This window comes from Monopterus albus, unplaced genomic scaffold (genome assembly GCF_001952655.1).
Source record: "Monopterus albus unplaced genomic scaffold, M_albus_1.0 scaffold234.1, whole genome shotgun sequence".
NCBI lineage: Eukaryota > Metazoa > Chordata > Actinopteri > Synbranchiformes > Synbranchidae > Monopterus > Monopterus albus.
The window spans coordinates 631,528-658,847 of record NW_018128114.1 but is presented as its reverse complement, the minus strand read 5'-3'; the positions used below and the strand labels follow the sequence as shown (position 1 = coordinate 658,847).

General features: G+C 39.5%; 2 protein-coding genes across 3 annotated transcripts; one reads left to right on the top strand and one right to left on the bottom strand.

The window, feature by feature from the left end:
• Positions 1-652: 652 nt before the first annotated feature.
• On the bottom strand, positions 653-4,261 carry ormdl1 (ORMDL sphingolipid biosynthesis regulator 1). The gene is made up of 4 exons (XM_020620172.1): positions 4,132-4,261; positions 2,932-3,111; positions 1,797-1,948; positions 653-1,549 (listed from the first exon to the last, which is right to left on the bottom strand). The coding sequence occupies exons 2-4, from the start codon at positions 3,103-3,105 to the stop codon at positions 1,414-1,416; spliced, it is 462 nt and encodes a 153-aa protein (XP_020475828.1). The 5' UTR covers positions 3,106-3,111; positions 4,132-4,261; the 3' UTR covers positions 653-1,413.
• Positions 4,262-4,512: 251 nt separating this feature from the next.
• pms1 (PMS1 homolog 1, mismatch repair system component) lies at positions 4,513-24,866 on the top strand. Of its 2 annotated transcripts, none has more exons than XM_020620177.1 (13): positions 4,513-4,756; positions 5,518-5,661; positions 6,249-6,431; positions 6,721-6,823; positions 7,312-7,475; positions 10,003-10,119; positions 12,123-12,245; positions 12,376-12,522; positions 12,641-13,470; positions 15,346-15,810; positions 15,961-16,091; positions 17,611-17,771; positions 17,866-24,866. In XM_020620177.1, exons 2-13 carry the CDS (start codon positions 5,530-5,532, stop codon positions 18,064-18,066), a joined length of 2,757 nt encoding a protein of 918 aa, XP_020475833.1. In that variant the 5' UTR covers positions 4,513-4,756; positions 5,518-5,529; the 3' UTR covers positions 18,067-24,866. The 2 variants fall into 2 exon arrangements, with proteins under 2 accessions (XP_020475833.1, XP_020475834.1); XM_020620178.1 differs by having other exon boundaries at positions 4,514-4,618.
• Positions 24,867-27,320: the final 2,454 nt, after the last annotated feature.

Below are 27,320 nucleotides of genomic sequence, written 5' to 3'. Positions count from 1 at the left end.
AGGCATTCCCAGGCCAGCCGAGAGACATAGTCCCTCCAGCGTGTCCTGGGTCTTCCCCGGGGCCTCCTCCTGGTGGGACATGCCTGGAACACCTCCTTAGGAAGGCGCCCAGGAGGCATCCGAAACAGATGCCCGAGCCACCTCAGCTGGCTCAGTTATGATTTTAGGTGGGATTTTTACACATCGAGTGTGTCATATTTTTATGGACACACTATGCATCACCTGGCAAGAGATGTCAGGTTTGTATTCAAACTGCGTTTTACACAAATGAAGGCATTTTAAAACATAGTTAAGGACCAATGATTGTTTTCAAGCTTATATGTATTAGACCCTCGTAACGTCTTGTAATACTCCAGGTACATTCACTGGCCACTTTATTAAATACACCTGTACAATTGTATGCACTTCAATGCAACACTTCCACCTTAACATCTGTTTATGAAGCTCAGAATGTATCAAGTTAATGCGTCGAGATCATAGTTAAAGCTGGTGTTGTACTGGACTACAATATATTTAGAGTTGTTCCTAATATTCTGACCCTCCCGTGTATGTAGCTGGGGACAACAAAAAGAGACACCTCTGAATTATTTTAGTTTGCCTTTTAGGCAAGGGCTCATTACATTTTCATTAAGAACCATGTAATACACACCAGTGAGAGATGGAACAATCATTTTAATAAGATTAAGAACAAGAACTATCAAGTGTACTATGAGCTACAGGCAAACAAAGCAAATCTAACTGCCTTGTTGATAGAAAGTCAATCTACAGAGAGCAGCTAGTTAATTGTAATTTTATCACAAAGACACTTTAGGCCTCTCTTGGTAAACACTAAGCCTGACAATTGTTTGTCTCACTTCTACATACAGGACCTTTTTTAAACATACAGAACGTAACATTCACAAAACTGTACAATGAAAAACACTACCCCATTTTCATTGAATTACAAATTAGAAATGATTCACATACCAATGAACCCTTGCAAATAATTATGATTCCACTGTTCACTCAGCATGAACACATGGGACACCCATCACAAAATGAGTGTACTAATAAACAGCAAGCCACAGGCTCCTACCCTTAGAAAGTAAACAACTGGGGCGTTTTTTGTGGCTAGAAACAAACTTGTACATACAATTTGTTACCATGTATATTGAGGACAAAAAAAGCCTCACTGATGCCTGGGCCAGCCCAGGCCTAGGCTAACCAAAAAGACAATTAAATATTCACAAGTTAGTAATGCATATGGCATCCCGTCATCTACAAACCTACTTGTTTTTCTTTTAACATTTCTTCCTAAACCTGTTATCTCAATGATGACAGTCGCGTTTACACACTGTATGATTTAGTACACACATCGGCAGTACACTACACAGGAATTGACTTGTTGTTACGAAGCACAAAATTTAGAAAAACTTAATACTTGTTAATGCCAAAAATTCTCACTCCATGTAGTTGTGGCAGCTTTGGGATCAGGACACTCAAGAGTGAGGCAGTGTTAATGACAAAGTGTGCTGTGTCATACTTTGTGTAGAAACTTGCCAGGAAGTATCTGTAGAGCAGAACAGGTAGATTAATATACAAACAAACAACAAAAGTGTGAAGATTTCCCTGTCCAGGGATTGTATGAACTGCAGAATTTCAGTTTCCACGTCTATTCCAAAACATCATCTTTAGACTTGAGGATGAAATTCTTTTCTAGTCGGTGTGAAAGACCTAGTGTTGATAAAACTACTGAATGTTATTTTAATGTTTAAATTATCCTTTGGTTTAAAGACAGAATCTTGTTTAATACATACAGAATGATTGGAGAGATGGTGAAGAACTTTCTAGATGAAGTGAACTGCACACCGTAGTCGAGCTGTTCCCAGTGGGTAAGAAGTCTGGCTTTTCCTTGGTCAGGGGTCTCAAAAGGAGTTCCTTTCACTGCATGCATAAAGACATACATTCCCTGTAGAGACAAACACTTCATCAACAGTGCAGTAATTAACTGTGGAAAGTACAAGACCCCGGCAGACTGATTACATGCAGTGGTCTTTGTGTTTTCTTCTTCAAAATGAGGTTATAGTTGGAGCATTTTGTCACAACTAATTTAATTTTGGACCATTTGGTTTAAGTATTTTGTCTGTGACTATGTGTCCTCTGACAATTTAGAGTTTAAAAACCACCAACTTTGCCGTTGGAGTTTGTGTCTGAATTGCATAATGTTGCAGCACAACAATATTAGATTTAGAAAAATCCAGTAACAACACAGCTCCTGCTTTGTGCACTTGATGAATTCAAGAGCCAAAAAAGTTTAATAAGATGATGCATGTTTATTGAAAACTATCATGGAAATGGCACTCCTTTCTATTTGCATGCTTCTATTTCAAAATTAACATTTACAGAGGGAAAAGTGGTAAAACTAAAATGCTGACATAGCCAAGGCACAATCGGCACACTATGGTTGTATTGTGTGGAAAACAATGTGCTATAGTTGACCTTAGTTGGTACCGTTAATAGCCTTCCATATTGGTTGTGATTCACCATCTTTGTAAACCACTTCAAGCTTGCACTAATGAATTATGTCATACACAGACTTTGTTTCTTTATTTGAGGCTCGATATGTAACAATGCAACATCGGTTTTGTTTACAGACCTTATGTGGAGTGAAGAAATAATGGCTCATGCATCTGCCTGCCACAAAGACTGCCTACTCAAAATAGACCATATCTTAAGCATACACAAGCACAGACAGGCAGAAGATAACAGACTATAGTCTAAACATGCATGCAAGATATGCCTGAAATCTACATCTGCCTTTTTGTTATTCGGAATTTTTATCGAAAACACCCTTAAGTCAAAACAGGCAATGGAGAGCAACTGCACGATTCTTAGCAGCCTTTGCTGGTTTGGCTTGGAAAGCAACAGTGACATGATGAGAATGTGACTTACAAAGTTGTGTATGACATTAGTTAGAGTCCACACCACTGGCACACTGAAGAAGGGTATGCTCAAGAGTACAATGTGAAGAATTCCAACACCAAGTGCATAGGTCAACCAGATCCCTCGACTGTTCATCACCCGAGTGTTTGGGTTCACCTCACTGTGTGCCACACCCACATTCATTCTGGTCTGTGGACAGGGGAAAAAACTATCAATAAAAGTATAAAACTACCTTTGTGTAACATTTATAGGTAACATTTTCCTCTTTCCAATTCACTGTAAGCAGTTACCATTATTTGGATAACTTACTTTTTCAGCTTGGGTGTTTTTTTTATGATGCTTCCAAAGTACCCCTCTAGCACAATGACCCCCCCCCCCCCTCACCCCACCAACTCTAATAGCAAAAAGACACCTTAGCAAATCCACTGAACCTTGCCCTTTGGCACACTTTCAGCTGCCAGACTAGTAGAAGCTTAGGTTGCAGTCGTTCAAGGCGATGATGACCTGAATTTCACATTTGAACCAAGCAGGCCTGATGTATATGCCACCTTTCAGCTAACTTGTATTACTGTATGTACTAGTGTAAATGAGATGGTGCAATCTGAAGACTACTAAGCTAGTTTAATACAAGTTGAGCCAGATGACTGCCTTCTATCATGTAGTGTAACATGAAACTACCAACTACATTTGAGATACATGTACTCATTTTTGTCCATAGTGATTCATGGACAAGTTCATACATGTTGTAAAAGACATATATGATATGATAACAAGAATGTAAATTTGTAGTAATTAAGTATCTGCAACGACAAAATGACTAATAATGCAAAGAATCATCGGATGCTATTTTATGCGGTTGGTGCTAAAACCACTGTCACTGGATTAGACTATTTGCTGGTTAGTGTTCATGGCTACCGCAAACAGCACTTTTAAACATGACAGTTAAAATAACTAGCATTATGTAAACAAGTATTTGAAAACAAACTTGGGGACGTAATATAAGCTATTTCGTAATAACATGGTTTTCTGAGGAGGCGTGTAAACAAGAGACGACCCGTTAAACATGTTTTCGTTTCCAGTACATAGCCTGACCCAATCCACCGCTATTAAAACCAGGTCGATCAGCGTCATTGTGTAACTAAGATACATTAAGTGACGGGAGCATATGTGATCAAATGTGTAACCCAAAATACAGCGTTGCAAACTTACAGGTGGTAGCGAACAGTGGCGATATTTGTACAACCAAAGCGCTAAGGAGAGAAATTGTTTATCCCCTTCTGGAGGAATACGGTTCCAAGCCCAGACCACACGTCATAAACTGAGCCGACCGGAAGTTGATATGGAGGTATTGAATGTCTAATTCTTTGTTAGGCTTAGCCCCTCCCACAACAAGTTCTATGAAGCAGGTAGTTATATTAAGGTTTAGATTACGTTTTTACTTTTATGGTTAACATGTTGGGTGTTTTTTCTGATTTAAGAGTAAAGCTACCTAACCTGATAGTTTTAACTCACGGTAGAATTTTCTCGACTTCTTCCTGAACCCGCCCTAATATCACTTCTAACCAATGAACGTGTAAGGGAAGGGGCGGGACATTGGTCGTTTCCGCCGTGTAGCCCGCGTTGGTTGTTTCTAAAGAGTCAATCGGAGTTAAGGCAGACTGTTGTCCACAGTCTGTGGTCAGGAGAACGTTTCTAAGTCAGTATTCAGTTCTTAGTTATTCAGCTGGCGGTGACTTTAATATCCAGTTTGTAAAATTGGGCTTTTAATTGTAAGCCAAAGCGTCTAAGTGGCTCATATGAGTCGCAGAGAAGTTAGCTAACGTTAGAAGTCAAGGTGCGGTAAAATGTCTTTTAACAAATTTAATGAACGTTAAGGTGTTCACTGACATGTCTCTCTGTTTTATTAACGCAAATTTATTTATCACAAAATTTTCTCTTGTATGAAATGGTATAACTTGAGTGATATGTCTAGCAGTTAATATAAGGTAACGCAGTGTTCTTGTCTTATACAGTGACGTCTTTGTGTGTACCTGTATGGAGACTAATTCAACGTTACTCCTACTAAGTTAATTTCACTTAGAAATGCCTAATCGATCTGTTAAACTGGAAGCTCTTGGTTGAAAATGTCATGTTATTTCTGTGAGTTGACCTGCATTCTGTACTGCCAGTTCATTTGTACCTACTGTATGTGCATTTTGTTGACGTCTCATGCTTATATTCCTGTCCATGCCTCTGTTTTCATCCCCTGCCATGACAGTCCGGTGAAATGGGTTTAACATGTACCACTGGGCACAGAGACACTTTTGAACCCATATCAAAACGGTGACAACAACAGCAACAACAACAACAACAACCTCTTGCAGTGTTAAATTGCTTTTTCGTAACAATGCAATGTGTGTGTGTGTGTGTGTGACTTAGAATACATTTTCCTTCCACTGTATTATTATTTTCTAAATTGAAGTTCTGCTTTATGTAATAGTTTTATAGAGTGACCTCACAAAAAGCATTTTTCATGCCTTGCTCCACCTCATGCCATGCAGTTGTTATGAGTCAACAACAGCAGTACCAAATTCAAACCAAACTTTTCTTCAACAGACACGTGGCGTCATGAAGCAGCTGCCACCAGACACTGTGCGGCTGCTGTCCAGCTCCCAGGTCATTACCTCAGTGGTGAATGTTGTCAAAGAACTGATGGAAAACTCCATGGATGCTGGAGCTTCAAGCATTGACGTTAAACTGGTACAGTGTCTAAATCACACATTTTGGAATAAGAGCTGACATTGAATGATGATGACGTGATATTCACAGAGGAGTGAGACACTAAAATGGTAGTGGACTTATATAGCACTTTTATATGCATTGCAACACACTCAACACACACTATTTGCCCATTCACACCCCCCAAACACAAGGACACTTCTACATGTGGACTGGAGAAGCAGGGAACTGAACCTCCAACATTTGGGCTTCGAGATGACCTACCCTACCTCCTGAGCCACATTAAGTCCTGACGTGTGTTAGTCTGCCCCCAGCACAGCCATTATGATTGGCAGAGAAAAGTTGAGCAACACAAAAAAAACACATGAATTTATGTTTAGAGATCAAATATGAATCGGATCAAGGACCATTTATTGTATGCAAGTATCCCAGATTCTCAAAAATCTCTGATTTGGTTTGTTCACACATCTGTGAAAAGATTAGATTTGAGTCATTTGCGGGGGGGAATTGGATTTGGGTCACTTCAGCAGGTAATGTGAATGTAGTTTTTGATTCCCCCTTCTGCTGCATTGACATTCTACAGAATCTATTACGTTTTGTCGTTGTAGGAGAACTATGGTTTGGATCGGATAGAGGTACGTGACAACGGCTATGGAATCAAAGCTGCAGATACCCCTGTGATGGCTGTGAGACATTTTACTTCAAAGATCTGTAGCCATGAGGACCTGGAACATCTGGAAACATATGGTTTCAGAGGAGAAGCGCTGGGGTCCATCTGTGCTGTGGCCGAGGTAAAAACGTTTCAGCATCTATAGCTAGTATGGGCAGATCAGAAGGAAAAAAGGATAATGTACCATAATTAACAGAGCTTATACACATTGATGTATAAATTATATACTTGTACTGAACTAATAACAAAGCTCATGAAAAAGAAAACCTTTCATGTCATTCATGCATAAATTTCTAATCTTACAGATATGTTGAATCTTTGTCTTGTCACTATATATTTGAAATCAAATGTACACCCTGGCTTATTGCATTCTAAAACCTGGGATGAAGTTTTGTGCTGTTCCCCTTTAGGTGGCTGTCACCACAAAGACAGAGGAGGATGACATCAGCACACAGTATGCACTGAACTTCACAGGGAAGATTGTCTCTCAGAAGCCGTCTCATTTAGGCCAAGGTAAGGCACCAGGCACCACGCATGTAGTGACCAACAAAATGTAGGACTGCTTTTATATAATATAAATGTTTACAAAAGTCTGAGGTAAAGACATTGTGAATGTGATGCTAGCAGACAGAGGTCATGAACGTTTATGAGGTTCAGTAGTGATTTTGGACCATAAACACATTTGACTCGAATCTCTGGCTTTCAACCAATTCAGCTGTAAATCTGACTTATTTTCCGATTCATTTTGGTTTATCTTTGCACCCCCAAAATGCAGGTGTTTGTAACACACACAGACAGGTATTCACCCTCAAAGTATAGGTCATTGGGCTTGACACAATCAAGTTCATTTGCTGATCTTATACAGTTTCTACTTTCATCTTTTGAAAACACAGATAGTATAAGTGCACCTCTTCCATATTGATTGTTATGAAAATATCTTGTAGGAAAAGTAAATTTTCTACCAAAAGATGTGGCACACCTTTTTCTCTTGTGTTTTCTAGGAACAACAGTGAGTGTACTAAAGCTTTTCAAGAATCTTCCAGTGAGAAGGCAGTACTACTCCACTACCAAGAAGTGCAAGGAGGAACTGAAGAAAGTACAGGACCTGCTGATGGCATATGCCATTATAAAACCTGACTTGAGACTCATGCTTGTTCACAATAAGGTCAGTAACTTCTCCTCACTTTTCAGATTTAACCAAGTGAGGACAAAGGTTGTATCAGCTGATGCTACCATGAATGCAAAGTTGTTTCTTATTAAATATAGTAATACTATTGTACCTCTGTGCTGTTCATCTGACCTGTGCCTTCTGCACTAGCTCTCCAGATTATATATACAGTACATTATATGCATGCATGCATGCACTCATCTATATAATCTGTCATGCATATAAGTGATCTAAATCCCTGTTCATACAACATGTATTCCTACACACACAGCAACCGCCAGGTGTCCTCATTAGTCTTCAAATGAATGTGCCAACATCATTGGATCATTAACCTCTTTAGTTTCTGCCAGTATGTCCAATTTATTGTATGGTGTTATGTCTGCGACATCAGTGATGTGTTGCACATCCAAAGCACCGAGCACTTGCTTTGTAAGATTAGTGCCCACAGAGGATATTCATTTACATGTTAAAGGGAAAAAAACTCCTGTTAATGTGTGATTCCGTCATTTTTGGTCCTCAGCATGTTGATGCTTCTTCTCCGCCTCCTCAGCTTACAGTTACAGGGTGGCACAGCTTTCTTTGATGGTAGAGTTTGGTGTTTGCTTCTTCAGAAGCAGCATCCTCTTGAACAAATTGTCCTTTTTTGTCAGTACAAATGTTTGTCAGTGAACCACGAAATCTTTACATGTGATGGGAACTATAAAATATTCATTTAATTTGTGCCGCTTTAAAAACACATGGACTCCACATTTGTAAAGTCCCAGGTAAAAGCTGAACATGGCCAGGTTTGTGAGTCTGTGCTGGCCAGGCTGGAGAAAATCTTAACTCATTCAATTTGAAAAAAGATGTAAAAACCACATCCGTGTAGTGTGTGCCAGTAGATATAAAGGTGTAACTCTGAGTCACTGGACTCTTTTAATTGGTGTGGATGTGATTCTAAGGAATAGTTAGTCTGTATATTAAAAGAGTTGTTTTTGGATGAAAAGAAGATGTTAACATCTGGAGCGCTGCTCTAAATGTTAGTAATCAGTTACATACAGTAGATATCCATCAGACTTTTTAACTAATTATAAAAACATTTGCAGTAGCTTCTATAATGTGATTCAAGCTGAATTGATCGAAATATTAATACCCTCCAAATGTTAGGTAGTTTTACATGATTAATTATCAAATTGAACAATTAGTCAGTTTATTGCTTCAGCTGTTGTATTTGTGACGTATGTAAATCTTTACTGATATTTAACCAACGTACTGTAATGACATTCAGGTGTGACTTTTGGTTTTAAGTATGTATTTGATTACTTTTTATCACCTGCCCTCTTGGGTTGTACAGGGTTACATACCTTTGGTGCCCACAAAAAAACAAGCCAGTTTTTGTATTTTGGTTTGTATCGGTGTGTAATTATTTAGTAGTTAGACATTTCCATCTGTTATACGATTTCCTACTACAACTAAGTGCACACTAACTCTCAGGTGCTCCAGACACAAGTACAGCTGACTATGAACTCTGGTTTGGCTGATTATAATGCCTGACTATGTTGCTGAACGCAGCTGTGCTCTTGTTCCTAGATTCAGTTTTAGGCTACGACAGTTTGTGCACAGAGGTATATAGGTGGTGTGGGTTACATAGAAGCCACACGACCAGCGTATCAATTTCTTAGAAATTATAGACAACGTAGAGGTTGTCAGGAGAGTTGTAAATCCATTTTGCGCAATCAGAACTCAGTTGCCCCCTATCCTTTACCTTTAACTCTGCCATTTGGCTTGTGTCATGTTTCACAGCTTCTTTAAGTGTTTTCAGGAGCGATCCGTTTACTTGTGCCAGGTTGTGTATTTAATAGCTGAGACATGCCCTCAGCTGAGACAGGGTGCATGCTTTTAGGAATGAACACCAAGGCGATTTATTCGCTGGTACACACTAACTACAGACCCGACTTATTTTGTATTAAAAATGACACACACTGTCACAAGAGTCATGTGTGCCGACTTATTTTGTATTAAAAATGACACACACACTATCACAAGAGTCATGTGTGCCATTCATTTATTTATTTATTTATTTATTTATTAGTTTGTTTGGAGGTGTTTTTAACTTTGTCATTTATTTTTATTTGTAGAAATTATTAGGAAATATGACTTAAGTTAGCATTTTCTTAAATGTACCTTGGCATTTTATGTTCAGTGATCAAAGTTGTAATTAAATGTTTGATTTGCATCATTAATTGACTACTTAACTAAAATCACAGAAACAGTCAATAAGTGGATGTAGCATCTTAGGCTTAAAGTTGAAATAATGCCTTTAGAAACACAGGGCTTGTCATGGTTAATTTAAATATATATACATTTTTACTTCTGCTATAACTGCTTAACATCTTTCATGTTCCCAGCCTGCCTCACAGTGTGACACAGACTGACACAGACTGAGGCAGACAGATGTACCTGTGGACCTGGTGGTCCACTTAATACCTTGACAGGTGTTACTACAATGCGATTGGCCTGATGTGGACTTGACATATTGTTCCAGGTGGTGGTTTGGCAGAAGGCCAAGGTGGCCGATCATAGAAGTGCCCTCCTCGCTACACTGGGGCCAAGTGTTGCTGCCAACCTGCTCCCTTGCCACCATCACCAGGAGCAACCAGAGGTTGGTTCAGGGGAAAATGCAGACATGAGAGAAAAGTGGGCAATTCTGTAAGACAAACAAAATACTGTGAGGTTTAAAGAAGAGATGAATTTATGTTCTTTTTTTTTCTAGTAGAAATACAGGTATGTAAAAGCTGTGTTATATCATGGTATGTAGCGCTCATGTTTACAGGTTTGGGATTTGATCATCTATTATTTGACTGTTTTATATGGACCAAGTCACCTTTGAACATTGTAACAAATGATGCACTGAGTGTGAGGAGACTGTATTCAGTGCATTGCACTCTGATGGATGAGTGTCGGTGGCACATAGCACAGCTGAGCTGGCACAGAGCTGCACGTTACCCCTCCCACCTCATGCACTCATTGCTGACTTAACTGTAGCTCCCATGGTACGTTGTTCTTCATTATGGAGACATTATTCTAAAGTGATATCTCTCTTTCAGACTCATTTTCAGTCAAAATTCAAATCAATTTTCGTGATGTGGTGGAACTAATTACATTTTTCTTGTTTCAGGGATGTTCTAAAAGTCACTGCTTGACATTGTGTGACACTGGTGCTAAAAGGAAACGTGAAAACAAGTTTAAAATAAGTTGACTTGCACGATGGTGATGACTCCGTTACGTATTTGGGGGCGGCTGTGGCTCAGGAGGTAGAGCGGGTCGTTTCCTAACCGGAGGATTAGCGGTTCGATTCCCGGCTTGTCCAGTCAACATGTCGAAGTGTCCTTGAGCAAGACACTGAACCCCCAGTTGCTCCTGGTGATGTCACCGGTGTGTGAATGTGTGAGTGTCTGGGGGTGCGACTGGGTGAATGGCCAAATAGTGTGAAAGCGCTTTGAGTGTGCTGTAAAGGATAGAAAGGCGCTATACAAGTATAAGACCATTTATTTGTTTTAGAAAAGTCTAATTTTAACTGTCAGCGCTACATTTTACACCTGGTTAAGATGGATAATTGTTTGCAGAGCAAAGGAGAGCATGCACGCTATACTAGACTGTGAGCTAATAACCTCACCAGGAATGCTTGGTCCCAAGCCAGCAAATTTGGTCAGTTGGTGGCTGGCCAACTCTTTCTTTTGCCCTTTTCTTTTGAGTTCTTTCTTGATGAAGAGCGGGTGATCTTTGTTAGCTAATCTTTGCCGCGCTGATTGTAATTAAAATACTGTCGAGTGGTAACTTTCTGCCTCTAGGTAGATACATGGAGAAGGTAACCGTCTGTTTTATTTTTTTGTTTGGTTTTTATGCCTCTGGTGATAGCTGTGGCAGGAGGCATTATGTTTTGGGGTTGTCTCTCCGTCTGTCTGATTCTTGTGAATGCAATGTCAGGAGCATCTTGAGGGAATTTCTTTAAAATTAGCACAAGTGTCCGCTTGGACTCAGTCATATTAAATTTTGGTGGTCCAATGTCAAGGTCAGTGACTTCACTTCTGTTCCATACCTGTGAATTTGACTGGCTGGTGGAGACGTACAACAGCCAAGCAGTTATTCTAGTTCCAAAATGTAGAGAGGGGAGTGGTAAAATGACTAGCGTAAACGTGGAAATGCAGCTTTACAACTCACCCTTTATTATACTGTGGCAGTGTATGTATGATGCACTGTGACCCAGTCCTGCCCATCTGTTTGGCCACTACCAGAATTAACAGTACACTTCCAGCTGTGCAGCTGTGCTGTCAGTGGACTGGAGTGAACATGTAATGGTGGTAGAGTTTATGTAAAGTTCACATTTCAAACTATAGTTACACAGTTTGTTGCACCAGCCAGCTGCTGAGCATGTCATTTTTAAAATGTTTGCAGAAACATTCCAGCCAAATTGAGTCCTTATTACAACTGTAATTACATAATATAAAATTGTCTTACAGTTTTTTTTTCTAATTAGCAGTGGGACACAGCTTTTGACTCATTTTTGAACATTCGATGTACTGTATAAGATCCACTTTGTTCTTATCTTGTGCTGGATTTTTAATATTGTCATTTTATTTAACTGTATATTTTTGTTTGATTAAGCTTTTTTTAGATGGCTTTTTACCAAAGCCCGGAGCAGATTACTCCTCTACAAGCTCATCTAGTTCTGAAAAAACATTTCTATTTGTCAACAACCGGCCTGTCCACCATAAAGATATCATGAAGGTAGAATCATTTTGGATCAATCAGTACAGCAGACTTTATACAGTGAACACTTTGTATTCAACACCTTCTTCTTTTCTTTTTTATTTCCTTGCACATACTGTCCTGGTACAACTGGGGGATTGATCATCAGTTGTTGCGTCAACACTACATTGCTCAGTATCCGGATGACTCAAGCAGAAATCGTTTTCCCATTCTCATGCTTAAAATCACAGTTTCACCCTCCTCAATTGATGTGAACCTGACACCGGACAAGACCCAGATTCTTCTCCATAACAAGGTAGCTGTGAAATTCAAGCTTAGTTCAGATCAGTTGAATATGTAGTGTATGTGGTAGCCTAAAAGATGAGACTGGAAATTAAACTCTGCGTACCATCTGCCATCTGTTTGACATTTAGGAGGCTGTGCTCACTGCAGTAGAGTCATTGCTTGTTTCACTCTATGGCTGTACTGACCCCCCAGCTGAGAAGGAGCTTGGCCATGAGACATATGCCACGCCATCTAGTCCTTTGCAGACTGATGCTTCACAAGTGGTCAGCGAGCAAAGTGTGGAAAGGGATGAGAGTCTCGCCAATCACAGTGATAATTTCCTTAAAGATGCGCCTAAACACCATGCCACAGCCCTGTCAACGGCAATAAGCACCAATGCTTCACTGGGCCGCCAGATGTCAAACAGCAGCTCTTCTTCTTCTGTAGCAGAGGACTGGATTGTCAACCAGATCCCAGTCCAACTTGAGTCTAACTTTTCTCTTTATGATGATGAAATGGCTCCGAGCTGCACTCGGGCAACAGAAACCGATTCAGCCAGCAAATCCCCAAAGAGATGTAAGGACGATGCAACATCAGTTGCCGACACAAGCAAAGACCAGTTAGCAGCTGAGGACTGGAGCCGGGGGACGGCTCTGATCGACCCATTATCAGGAGAACCCCTGCAGCCCATCAAAATCCATCAACCCTCAAACCACAATCATTCTGACTCCGCTGAGGTCAAGAGTCAGAGCAGTTCAAACAAAAAGCTGCTCAATGCCATAACAGAGAAGCAGGCTACTCTGACAGCTTATGATTTGATCAGCAACCATGCCCTGAGGGCACCACTGTCTCCTGCTGCCCTCTTTGAGAAGAAGGCCAGAGCTGAAGTGCTTAAGGAAAAACCCACAGCCAGCCTGCAGGATATTAGTATCACTGTTCACGAGAGGTGGAAAAATCTGAGGGAGGAAGATCGTAAGAAGTGAGTTTCCAGACCTTCGCCTTTCCAAGCAGTTGTTTCCATTTCTTGTTATTTGCAAGGCAGAGATGAGGAAAGTTTGACCTGTCGTTTGTATGTGAATAGCTTAGTCTGGAAATTGTGTTGATATGATCTGTGTTCCTAATTTCCAGACAACTGTACTGTAATAAGCAGTTAGTTGGACAACATTTTGCACAGGTTTCACTAATGATAAAATGTCCTCTAATTCCACAGCATGTCATTTATTAAGAGAATTTACATCTTGTTTGACTTGTTTATGTATTCAATAGTAAGTCCTTTAAAATAGTTTTATTTACCATAATTAGAATAATGACACTACAACTGGATATAATGATTTACTAAAAGCTGATATGAACTGGTATTATTTACTAATTTTTAATTGGAGGTCATAACATAAATTGAACATCTAAATGTCACATTTCCAGGCTCACACAAGTCTGTTTGTCCATTTAAAAATCTCACCTAGATTTACTTAAGTTGTGTGAGAAGTGACACATAGTTGGCTTGTCAAGAACAGATTTGGCTCAGAACCGATGGAAGTAATGAGAGTTTGTGCCTGACCCTTGCTCCCCTCAGAGTAAAAGGATTTAATGAAGGTAAGACAGGGATGGAGTTATTTTCAGTCATTCTCCTGGCTTAAGATATGTGTTTGCTTCTGACTCAACTCTGAGATCTAAGCACACACAAAAAAAATATAAAATGGTCCTGTTAGCAGGTCAGAAAGCACAACACAATGCACAGGCCATGTGCAATTTTAGTTGACTGATTGTATCAAAGCCACTTATGAAATAGGAACAGAAAAATCTTGTCATGGAATCTTTAGTGGTGTCTAAAGTGGTCCGGATTCAAACGGACACATCAGTAAAAGTACGTACAAACTGATCTGTATCCTCTGAGCTATTTAGCTGGCATTGTGAAAACACAATTATACTTCTCTGAAAGCACCTCAGCCCCATTCTGGTAAATTACGGCATACCAATTGAAAGTGACTGCAGAATGTGTGTCAGTTTTTGGGGCCTGACACAAGGTATGGAAGAGTGTATGGAAAAAGGCATCCATTTAGAATCCTGACTCGCTTCACTGCTGTCTTAAATATGAAATAAGATGTGGCTCCTTTCACCTCCACTGCTAAGTGGCACACCACTTCTAGGAATTGTACTCACACAAATTTTAGACAAGAAACAAATTTTTTGGATAATGGGTTGCCAGTGTGTAAGCCCTAATGTGCAAATGAAGCAATATGGAAACATGAGTTGGCAGTTTGCTGAGGAAAGCGCCCTATTTATATCAAATTCCTAACACCTTCTCTGAATGTACATTGGAAACAAGACGTTTCAGTATCCAGATTCTTATTTTAGAACATACTGTGATATGCTCCAAGTAGACAACAACAGATGGCAGCTTATCAGTTATACGACACAGAGGAAATAGCTAAAACACACATGTAATGCTGGAGTTATGCTTCACCATATAGTGGAAATCCACCGAAACGTGATTAGCTGTGTGGCACTTGTCACAGATTCTGCATTTGTTTCCAATGCCCTCCGCCTGCTTTGGAGGTGCGTTCCGAGAGCTACATTTCAGCATCCCTCAGGGGGTAGTATTAAAATCAAGTTCCATGAACACGAGGGGGGAGGGACAGGCGTGCGGAGGGCTGTCGCCCATGATTGGCCCATGTGTCGTCACATTTAAGCTACCGTAACAACAACAGCAGTTGCTTAGTTCACTTCTGTTTGCAAAAGAATATTTTAAAATCACACATCAGTGTATCCTGAGGTGCTAGCTTGGAAAAGATTTAATAATGGCTAGGGTTGTCTTTACTGTGATTACACTAAAAGATTTGGTTGAACTCTGCAGGTATGAGGAGAAGGCAAAAAAACACTTGGAAAAACACGAACAAAGGACCAAGGTGGTCTCTGCTGAAGGCCCCAGAGAGCCATGTGTGAGCACCCCAAGGAGCCATGGGCAGGGCCAGAAACGCAAGGCCCCACCATCCAACCAGCAGCTGCTGGACGAACTCTTCTCTGTGCAAGCCCAAAAGAAGACGAACCCCATACCTAAGCCCTCAAAGCTCCTCCCCTGTAGCATGGTTGCTCTTCGGCTTCAGCTTCAGCGCCTCTCATCCCAGAGCAGTGTAGTGCCAAGTGACCTCCGTCTTGTAAACCGACTGGCCTCTCAGAGTGCCTGGGTTATTTTATGTGGTCAGAGGCTTATGTTATTGAACCCATATCGAGTGAAGGAAGCCATGCTGTTTAAGAGACTTCTAGAGAATAATATACTTCCAGCAGTGAGTCTGCAGAACCCTATACAGTTAACAGATGGGTAATGTACCACTCAGTCTTCAACCTCAAAATGATAACTGTGGCAGTTGCTTTCTTTATGGAACACTGGACTTTCATCCAATTTCTTTACATATATATTTAAATGTTTGACAGTATTAATGTTTAATATCTCTTTCTCTGTCTTTTGTAGACGTTTAGGGGGTGCTGAGTATACAGAGGCCTTGTGCAACATGGACAAACATAGTCCTGAACCAAATGGACAGGTCTTCTTCTCTGATCCCAGACTTGTAGCGAATGGGTTTAAAATCAAACTCATTCCAGGTACATTTTAAATAAAATCATGGCCTGTTATGTTGTTGTATGAGGCAGACTAACACAGTATAACTGATTCTTCTGCCAGGTATGTTGCATATCCTTATCAATGTAATAACAATATGACACTAACAGCCCCCAAACAAAGGCACCATAGTACAGCAAACCCAGTCAGTCAGGAAACAAGGCCCTTTTTTGAGTCATGCTGTTTAGAGGTTGAATGGAATGTTGTTTTATTTAGTAAATGCTGGAGCCATTGTCCACCATTAATGTCACAGTTCACAATCACTTAGAGATGTCAAATGCACAGCCCCCAGTAACTGTATCGGATTAGTTGTGAATATTATGAAAACTTAGTCATACAGCACAAGGACATTGACTACAACACCCATATTTGCACACACATACACGGAGTAAAGTTTTTGTAAAGTTTTCTTTGAGCTAAGCATGCATTTCAACAATTAACACACAAAAATGAGTCGCATTAACAAATAATCTGGTAACTGATAAGGAACAGAGTCATTAGAGTGTAGTATAACACATAACTGATCAAAAAACAGTTCTGGTTATAAAACAATTCCTTTTCTCATCATATTTCTTCACTGCATCTTTTATGAGGGAGGCCACACTTGGGCTTTAATATTGATACATATAGACAGATTGTTCAGATATGGTGTAGTTTAATAAATAAGATCAAATTAGTCAAATTCAAGTAATGCTATAATGTAAAACTGAATAACTTAAGTTGTTTTTGCCTCTTCTTTGTTATGGTGACATCTCTGTTCGCTTGCAAAGTCCTCACGGTGTCTTGTGCGTGTTGGCTGTTTTAGTTGCTGGAATGGTTCACCTCAGGTGACATTGGCTCTGTGCTCAACAGCATGGTCTCCCAGTAGGTTTGTACCCCAGTGTGCAGGTGATGAGAATGGTTGCCCTTTAAAAAAAATTCTAGGAATTTTCATTTGGCACTGCGAACCTCAGTGGGTGTGCATGAGACTAAAGGTAGCAGTGTATATAAGATGGTTTCATTACAGAATCTCAGCTGAATGGTTTTGTTAGGATTGTTGAAAATGTGTACTGTTAATTGCTTGTTCATTAAGGACATTTGTTACCCTCCGTTGTTGATCTGCATAAATCATAATAATACAGTCTTGCAAAGGTAAAACAACCAGCACTGAAATATTCTGTGAATATTGCGACTGTCTGCATCTCCAGGCTTTTTTGTTTGTTTTTTTTTCTCAATTCTTGACTTCATTTTGCATCCAAATTCATGTATCAGAAATATAAATTGTACATGATTTGCAGTATTTCCTCATGAAATGAGAAGCCATCATTCTTCCACCCTACAAGACAACTTCCTTCCAGTCTGCTGGGGCTTCTATTAGTCATTTAACACTCCATTTGGCCCCTCGCTTGTTTGACTTGGTCATTGCTTCGCCCCTAAACAACTTTATTTATTTATTATTCTTTCCTGGAGATAGTAGTGGCATCTGGAGTATATTAATCCTTGTTTTCTGCTTGTTTTGGCCAGGTCTCACATCAGCCGAGAGACATCTGGAAGTGACAGCAATAGCAGACTGCGTGCCTTTCCTCGGTGTAGAGGACCTCAGGGAGATCCTGACTGCCGTTCTTCGCAGGAAGGCCAGGACCTTGCAAGAGTGTCGACCACTTAAAGTCACAAACTATCTACAAGTGAGAGATGCTATGAATTAAAATGAGAATGACATCGCTGTAGTATTTAGTTTTTGTTTTATTAAATATTTGAATTGTGACTTTTCCCTCACAGGGCGAAGCAGTACGACTTGCCCGTCAGCTTCCTACAAATCTATCCAGGGAAGATGTGGAGGAGACCGTTTTGCAAATGGAACAGCAGCTCGGTGAGAACAAGAGAACCTGCATCCATGGACGACCATTTCTCCAGCACCTGTTTGACATCCCTTCTACAGACCTGGAAGCTAAGGCTCTGCTGAGGCCTTTAGAGCTGTAACAAGTGGACACCTCAATGAAAACACGCAACAGTGCAATATCGGTGAGGCAGCTGTGCCATTTTCATGCAGCTGATTATTCTCCGTGTCAACTACCTAATTTTTTTTACATTCTAATCAAATGATGTTCAACCACAACATACAAATCAACACATTTTTCCATAGTAAAACTGAGCAGACTGTGTAGTGATGAGACATTTTATGCCTTTTACCAGGTATGGCTGGCCAAAGATAACCACATGTAGTTGACAGCCAAAGTAAAACTCCTGAGCCATTTGCTACTGTTTGAATTATATATTGAATGTTTTGGCTTTGCAGATTGATTCCTTCCAAACTTAGCGTTTTTTGGATTAACAACAGCCATTTTCAAACTGCAGACTGATAGCTGACTCTAACTTCATTTGAAATCGTTATTGGCAAGCTCCAAACCAGAGGTGTACACTGTGCCAGCAAGTACCCATAATTCTTTTCCCTCATTTACTGCCAGCTGCTCAGCCTATAGTTTTGATAGATAGTTGTATATTATCCCTGCCTGCATTAAATGCACCAAAGATTTGCAGTGCAGTTTCAACCACAAAGTTGATCAAGTTGTTGTCACTGTGCTAGCTTGTAGTGGTGTCACTTCCTAAAGGCATCATTCTGGTGTTAAGTGTTGCTTGAGGTTTCCTGTGGGGAAACAAACTGAGCTAGGCTGTACCCAGCAATGAAAAAGGATGAGACTGGCAAAAGTATATATTATTTTAATCATTCATATAATTTCCTAATCACTTTTGATAGACCTGATGTAATGATTTGGTTGTGTCTCAAAAAGGGATATAAGTGAAGGAAATTCAGTTTTGTCAACACAGAGGTATTGTGTTCTGTGATAGTCCCATGAGATTTTCTCTCATCACCTTTTTATATGGACACTGGGAGAAGTGAAATCTGATCACTCATGTTATCATAATATTATAGTTGGGATCCTGAAAGGTCAAACCACAGCACACGTCTCGTTTTACATGCTGCAGGCCTAACACTGCAAAGCGCCTCTGGGAATGAGTAAATACTGGTGAGGACCCTTACCCCTTCTTGCACTCATCGCCCCTCAGCTTTTTGCCCCTCACTCCTGCATACACTCTGGTTTTAAACGTCTCAGTGTTGCTTATATCTATTAATGCTTACAGTAACAGAATCTACAATATACATGCTGCCTTTGGCACCCAAGAGGCATATCAGAGTAATTGGGGAGGATTAACTGATGGCCATCTTTAAAAACATGTGACCACGCGGTTCAAAAGGTCAGCAAGTACTTTTTTGCCAGCAGCCTTTTAAACCATTTGTCGCATTCTTTTTTTGTTTATTGTTGTTTTACATTTTGTGCAACAAATTGTGTTTGCTAATGATTAACCCATCATAAAAAATGGGGGGGAAAGGAACCGTTTGGGAATGCATGCAAAATGTTGACTATCAAAACCTTGATATGAGAGTACTCATTTCACATGGCGTCATCCAGATAGGTGTCTGTTCTCCGATTACTTCACTAATGTGCAGCGCTACTGCTTCTCAGGTTGTGATCAGCAGTCAGGGCAACTGTACACCGCTCTCACAACCAAGAAGTAACCATGCACTTTTAACAAAGTCATCTCATCAGAAATAAAATGACATGAACTATAATAAGCCTCTTTTTGGAACTGCTGCAAGAAGAAGTCACGTAGAGTACCCGGCTACACCGGTTACAAGCACCATCTGCTTCCGTTTAGAAATATGACACTATGCGTGGAGAAAGACAACATTTTTATGTCCCTTTTATGGGAATTCAGGAATACATAAATTTGTCACTTTTTTAAATATGTCATTAAATACAAAAAGAACATCTCTATTTAAAAACAGTAAATCATCACGATGTTGTTAAATTAAAACTATTATTCACTAAAGAAGTGCCGCCTTAAAATCAGGCATCATTTTGCCTAAAATGCCCACAAAAGGCACTCAGTATGCTACATTGGAAGTGGTTGGATTTGTCACACATCATATATATGTAATAATATGTAGTAATGTATGTAATAATTCATTTCAGGAATGCTGGTCTTAAACCCAGAACATCCCGATGCTACATGTAGCGCTGCCTAATTTTTGAGAATGAATCATACAGATCTCCATATAAAACTTTATTAAAAAGTGAGAAATTTCCTTTCCAATGCAATATGTAAGGGTAATAAAACTGATAAATAAATAGAAGGGCTGTGGGATTGACTCTGCCCTGAAAATAACTTGAAGGATAAGGTTGGTCTGTTTCTCTGTTCACACTCCCCATACAGAGACTAAAACCAGCAATGAATTGATTGTTCTCACTGTTAATGTCTGTTAGTCCTGAATTAGCTTACTCGTCTGGGCCATAGGCCTCCACTGTTGTTCAAAAATGATTAAAAACACATCAGAGAAACACAATGCTGCACTAGGTGACATGTTCCCTCATTCCGACCCTAATATTTGTTAAAAATATCCTGAGGTCTTGTGCATGAACATTTGAATTTGACTCTTACTTCAGAGGTTGTAAAAAGTTATGGCCGTTCGGAGCCTTTGGGACGACATTTTTTCATAACAGACATTTACCGTGAGTAGGGGCAAATCATCAACAGGTCCTCCAACCTATAGGACCCTAATGATCATTTGTCCCTTCCCCCTGATGGCGTCTCATTAAATATCATCCCTGCAGTCACAGGAAGAATTGCAGCAATTCTGCCAACATTAATGTCAATGTACGTCACACTGCCAAGCTTTATGGACCTTTGTCATCATGGAAACAGCCATAAACATGATGACTAGCTAGCAGCAAGCTACTGGAATTCTGTCATCTTAAACTCATAAACATGATATTACAATTATGAGACTGTCATTGTTTCATTGCTGCACAAAAACTACTTGGGTAGGTTTAGGGAAAGGCTACTTGGTCACATATAGCAAAAGCATGTTGTTACATTTAGGAACAAAAACTCTTGAGAAATACAAGCTAATAATAGAATTGAGCTCTGCTCTCCAGAGGGAAGCTCCTCTGTCCTGTGTACCTTAAGGTGTTTGCTTTTTTTATTTATTTAAAAAACTTGCCATTAAAGAATGTTTGAATCAGATGAAAACAAAGCTCTTGAAATCTGTCACCAAACATCAAAGAAGGACTTAATCAAGCATCTTAAAACTTATAATCATACCATGATCCAAACAGAAGCGCCTATAAAATCTTTCTTGTATGTAAGCTTATATGTTTTAGCTGGTAATTGGATGTGTGCCTTGCTGTGACAGAGCACTGTGGCAACCACTGAAGAGCCACTTAGTTTTTATGGCCTTCAGACTCAGGCTAATGTGACAAGTTTTAAAAATATCCACAGGTTCTCAACTGCTGGAGAACTTAAAGCCACACCACATTTAATTTCATGGGTCATGGGCACCCACAGTAGGGCCACCAAGTCTGCTCTTTTTAATTTTTAAGCAGTAATTCCCATATCAAATTTCAAATTATACTCCAAGACACGAATGATAGATTTTAGGTATTTAAAGAGAAGTGGATGTTTGGGTTATCAGGAAGGCGACAAGTGGAGGAAATATTTCATGATGCTCAGCTCAAGGAGTATCTTCTTTCAAGGAATATTTGCACCTGATACTACCTGGAAGTTCATGCGATGTTTTCGGCTTCAAAGGGAATGGTGATGGTCATTTTTTTCAAATAAATATGCCATAAACATATTGACATGTAAAACATTTTTAAAACTTGGATTTCCTTCCATACCAATAAATGTCAAGCTTGTGGATTTATCCACTAAGGCCTGCTACCCGCAGGACTGTCAACTCAGCTTCTTATAAAATTAACTGTGCACTGTAATCTGTAAAAATGTGTCATAAATGTTGTGTCTGAGATGTTAGAATCTCTCCAGTTCTCTTGACACATACCTGATACTACTCTTCATCCATCTGTGTTAAGAGCATAGGCACATCGTTGAGAGACAGGAGGTTTCCATAATCTGCCCTTCCTTAATCTCCCTAGAGGAACATCTATTCTTCATCACTGTCAACTCACTGTTCCCAGTGAGACAATGCTTGGCTGCCTTGGACCTTGGATGGCTTGGGGCCACATTTTTTGCTCATCACCTAACCCCTCCTCCCAAACAAACACTGAGGAATTTTGTAAACATATCTGGAGTGAACACCGAACGTGTCCTCTCTCCAAACTTCCAGTAGCTTTACAAAGTCATTAATCATGTGATGGCTTCCCAGAGGTGACTGTCAATTTTAGGGTAGGAATAGTGATTCCTCATCCCTAAGTGAAAAAGCAAGCAGAGTGCAGACGGAAAGGTTAAATCACTGAAGAAGTGAAGACAGTTAGCATTCAGCAGCTGCTCCATCTGGCCCTTATCTTGTCCCAGACTGATTTTATTGCTTTTCATTGCTTTCTGTTGACCCAAGAGGGATTTTCACAAACAACCTGTCAATCTGGACTGAAGTGATCATCATCTGCTAGTTGTTTAAGTGATTACAAAGTGGATGTTAAACATCATGTCCTCGATTAAGTGACTTCCCAGGGGCACAGCTGGTCAGATAGACCCTAGATGCTCTGTACGACTCTGACCAGTGTTTTTTTTAACATGGAATAGGACGACACAGTTTCAGTTATTGATCTTACATTAGTGGCAAAACACTAATATGCTATCAATTCTTCTATTTGTAAATATTCTGTAAAAATCAAGCAACGCTGTTTTCTTTTAAAGAATTGCATAACTAATTTAATGAGTTTACATTTCCCTGATAACAGACAGAGGATCTGGTTTTACAAAAGGTTGTTTCTAAAATGTCATTTTGCATCTAATAGTGGTTTCAACAGTCTGTAATGCAAAGTAATAAGATGTAATCTTTTTAGGCAAAATGTATGAGTGACTGAAAAGCCTTCATGTTTAAATCAATACTACAATACTAGGTATTATCTTTAAACCGTCATGGTAGCCCCCGCAGAAGGCAAAATGTTAAGGCCAGGAGAAAACATGAATAAACTGATATGGTGCCCTGTGGGGTTGTTCTGCCCCAACTACTCAGTAACGAGGACCCCACCAACGTTATTTTTAGTTCCTGAAGAAGCTTTTGAAGCAGTTGCAAGAACATTTAACATTTTGATTATTGATCGAAGTAATATGCAGATTTCACAGTTCTTTTTTCTAAGTTGACACCAACCAGCATGTGGTCAGTACCATTTCTATGGACAGTTTTGTAGCTAGCTGGCTGGCTGGCTAGCTATGTAGCAAGGTGACTCCTGATTCTTAATCCCGCTGGGAAACCTCCGATAGGGTTGGTTGTTTTTCCAACCAGGGAAAACCCCAGACCTTTTTTACATCACTGAACAAATCAGAGATGTGTGCAATGATTCAGAGGTCTGGAATCAGGCTGATGTAGAAATACTGTGTGGAGTAGAAATCATCATTGATTTTTCCACCAGTGGAGGCTCTCTGACCTGAGGTTGAGGGATTTTTTCCCCCTCCAAAACAGAATTCCAGTGCATTATTGCTGTAAGCATTGTTGAAGTTTGTTTCAGAATTGTTTTCTAACCTAGCTCACATGTTCTCTTCACTATTTTCATGGTTTGACAGCTTGATCTGTCATCACTCTTGAAGCGTGCTGTTGTCAAGGAAGACCTTTGCCACAAAATGATCCATCAGCAGAAACACTTCTCCAGATGCTATGGTTCGTACATCTGTTAGAGGTTCCAGATGTTTTTGGATGCACCTGGCAAGCCCCTTTTCTCTCCACACCCGTTGTCCATGGCCCTACACCATGTCCAGAATAGGGCACCTCCCTCCTTTGTCCAGATGTGAGGGAAATCTTGAGGCCTGGCTGTAGAACTGTGAAGAATAGAAATGTTGTTCTTACAGTATAGACCTATTGTATATGTTGTCAATCTTCAAACCTTCATGAACTGTAGAAAGCAGTTGTACAAAACATGTACCTCTTGACTTTGGTGATTCCTTGAGATAAGTATACAAAGTACTTTAGTCTTTTGAAATCTGTCTGTTGAACGATCTATTTTTTAAAACCCCTTTCATTATCATTACATTTGATTGGTCCACCTCTGGTCCAGACTGAAATATCACAGCATCTACTGGATGGATTAGCATAACGTTTGCTACAGATATTCAAGGTTCCTTGATGATAAGTAATAATGACTTTGATAATTCCCTGACCTTTCTTTAGTCCAGTGCCAACTGCAGGTCAGTGTTTTCACTTGCTACATGAACTATCTCAGTCTACAGTACTGCAGCCCCATTTCCAGAAATGTTGGGATGCTGTGTAAATTGTAAATAAAAACAGAACAAAATGTTTTGATAACCCCAAATTCATTTGGCAGCAGTATAAAAATAAGATATATAATGTTCAAATTAATATATTTTGGTTTAGATACACCTATTCTGAATTTTATGCCATTAAAACATTCCAGAAATGTGGGGCAGGCACAACAAAAGACTGGAAAAGTAAAAAAAAAAAAAACACCTGGGGGAACACCTTGCACATAATTAGGCTAATTGGGAACAGATCAGTATCATGATCATGATTAGGTATAAAAAAAGACCATCCCAGAGTTACTGTGTGGCAGTGTGCTGGCATGCACATCTGTGAAGGCACCATTAAAGTTGAACAATATATAGAGCAAGATATGCCAACATCCAGACAAAGTCTTTTTCAATGAAGGCCTTGTTTGTTTCAGCAAGACAATGCCAAGTGTTGTTAAAAGAAGTGATGCAACACAGGGGTAAACATGTCCTTGTCCCAACTTTTGTGAAATGTGTTACTGGTGTCAAATTTAAAATGAACAAATTTATTTAAAAAAAAACTGTTTCAGCATTTGATGTGTTGTCTTTGTACTATTTTCAATTAAATATGGGTTTTAAAAGGATTTCCAAATAATTTTATTCATTTATTTACAATTCAGCTTTTTCAGAACTGGTGTTGTACATGAACTGTTTCAGAATTTTGTACATTCATGGTGCCCAGACCATGTATCCAAATGACTTTTGTGTTCTGTCACAGTTCCTTTAGTTTTGCTCTGAGGTTTTGACAACTACTGGATGAATTGCCATGAAATGTGCTACAGATGGTTGTGGTCCACAGGATGAATTGTCATTACTCATGACATTCCCATAATCTCCTTAGCTGTACTTTTTGTTTAGTGCTAATTATCAAATGTTAGCATGTTAACACTCTAAGCTGAGAGGGCAAACGGGTATGTTAGCTTTACCACTGTGAGCACTTTAGCATCCAAATGTTAGTACTGAGTTCAAAGAACCACTGTAGCTAAACTACAGACTCTCAGAGCTGCTAGCATGGCTGTACTGCAGACTGTTGGTTTTGTTTCAAAGCACATTTGACTTAACCGTTTATGTATGGATATTAATACTACTATCATTGTCAACATATAATCTATTGTGAATGTTTGACACCTAAAGCTCATAGTTTGGTTACAACAACCTTTGGATAATGTCACATACTCGACAATGTGTCTTTGTAGAAACAATGTCCTAGCTACTCTTGATTGCCACTCACTGCTCCAGTTGTTACCTTTGGTAGAGAATATGTCCTGATGAAAGATGCGAAGAGTAAAGTCTGTGTATTACAGTTCTTCTTTAGAGGAAATGTTGCTGTTGAGTTTTTTAATGCATCCTTGTGCCTCTAGCACCACAAATAAAAACAACAGCAATAACGACAAACACATACATATATAAAGCCAAAACTGTGGCCAGATTCCACCAAGGGTAAAAAAAGATTTTTTTGTGATTTGTGTAAATCCACCTTTTGTTGTAAGAATGCAAAATGTGAATTTATCCCTTGAGTATTCAAGAACTAGAGTCTAGAATCTTGATATCATTATCAAACATTATTAATCAGCCATATCATATATCATTAATAACCATTTATTAATGAGGACTTGAAAAGGTATATGGGTTCTATCCATTCAATTTCTGTTAATTCACACAACAAGAATCTTGTCCAATAACGTGGTCTCCAGCTGCCTTGGACTACTCCTTTACCCCCTCACATCCTCCTTCCTGTTCTCTCACTCTCACTTCCTCACCTGTCAGAGGTGGAATGTCGCTGGCAGATACAGCCCTCCAGGGTCCAACTCTTGACAGATGTAGTGATGCTCAGTCAAGATGTTTCCCAGCTCCTGTTTAGAAAGTAGCTTGAAACAAGCAGACAGCAGCAGATACTGCAGGATGGAAGAGAATGAAATGATGCAACTGGGCATGATAAACATTACAGCTCTATCTTTGGATGACATGGAAATAACAATGCTGATTGTTGTGGTGCTCAACTTGTGTTATTTTATTTCTTCTTTCTACCAGCTATGTTTTAAATGTACTATTTAAAGAAGCACTGGGGTATTACTCACAGATCATTCTGACATTAACCCTTGAGAACGAGGGTCAGTGATGTTACGTCCACTGAGGAGGTAATGTTTTTGGTTTTGGTATGTGTGTGTTGGTTAGACACTGGTACAGACATCGGTGGGGATCAACCCTAGAAGTGATTAGATTTAGGTTGAAAAAGGTCAAAGGTCAAGGTCACAAAAAGAAAGGAAAAAAATCATCAAAAAATCTTTTATATTGAGCAATAAAAAAAAATTCATATCAATTTCAGTAATTATCAAAATCATTTTTTATTTGAAATTTGACACACCAGGCCAAATTTCATCTGGATCAGACGCTGATTCTGGATCTGTTGCCAACTTAAAGTTAACACTAAGCCCCATTTAATGAACATAGAACCCTGAAATATTCAGGTGAGGTGCACATCCCTAAAAGATGATCCATATCAGATCCGGATCAAGGATTTTTGGGACACTTTTTATGTTGTTCTGCATCTCAGTTTTCACATGGAACCCATTTGCATTAGCAAATGTGCGTTGGCAGAGGTGCATGCGCTTTCCAAGTGCTCTTGTTAGATTCTTAAATTGCTAATATTTAAAACATGCGTCATGTAAAAGCGTTTACACTTGGGAAACTGTTGGAGACTATTCGAATCGTAAGAGGTTCATGGTCATGTCAGACTGCAGATGGAAACAGCACACTTCTAGAATTAGAGATTACAGATTGTAAATTGGTTGTTTCCTGAGCTGTTAAATCTGCCGTCATTAATCAAGATCATATTGAATGTTATTTAACCTTCATTTTTCCTCGTGCTCTTTCTTTTACAGATAATTATCCACGTTTTCCTCATGAGCAGAGAAGTGTAGAATCTAAAATGC

What these genes read in the sequence shown, in the direction of transcription:
- ormdl1 (XM_020620172.1), bottom strand. Translation starts at nt 3,105, where the DNA reads ATGAATGTGGGTGTGGCACACAGTGAGGTGAACCCAAACACTCGGGTG. An exon ending in CTAATGTCATACACAACTTT is followed by an intron (nt 1,949 to 2,931) that starts GTAAGTCACATT and finishes TTGTCTCTACAG; the next exon opens with GGAATGTATGTCTTTATGCA. An exon ending in ACCATCTCTCCAATCATTCT is followed by an intron (nt 1,550 to 1,796) that starts GTATGTATTAAA and finishes TCTGCTCTACAG; the next exon opens with ATACTTCCTGGCAAGTTTCT.
- pms1 (XM_020620177.1), top strand. Translation starts at nt 5,530, where the DNA reads ATGAAGCAGCTGCCACCAGACACTGTGCGGCTGCTGTCCAGCTCCCAG. An exon ending in CAAGCATTGACGTTAAACTG is followed by an intron (nt 5,662 to 6,248) that starts GTACAGTGTCTA and finishes TTGTCGTTGTAG; the next exon opens with GAGAACTATGGTTTGGATCG. An exon ending in ACCATAAAGATATCATGAAG is followed by an intron (nt 12,246 to 12,375) that starts GTAGAATCATTT and finishes ATTGATCATCAG; the next exon opens with TTGTTGCGTCAACACTACAT.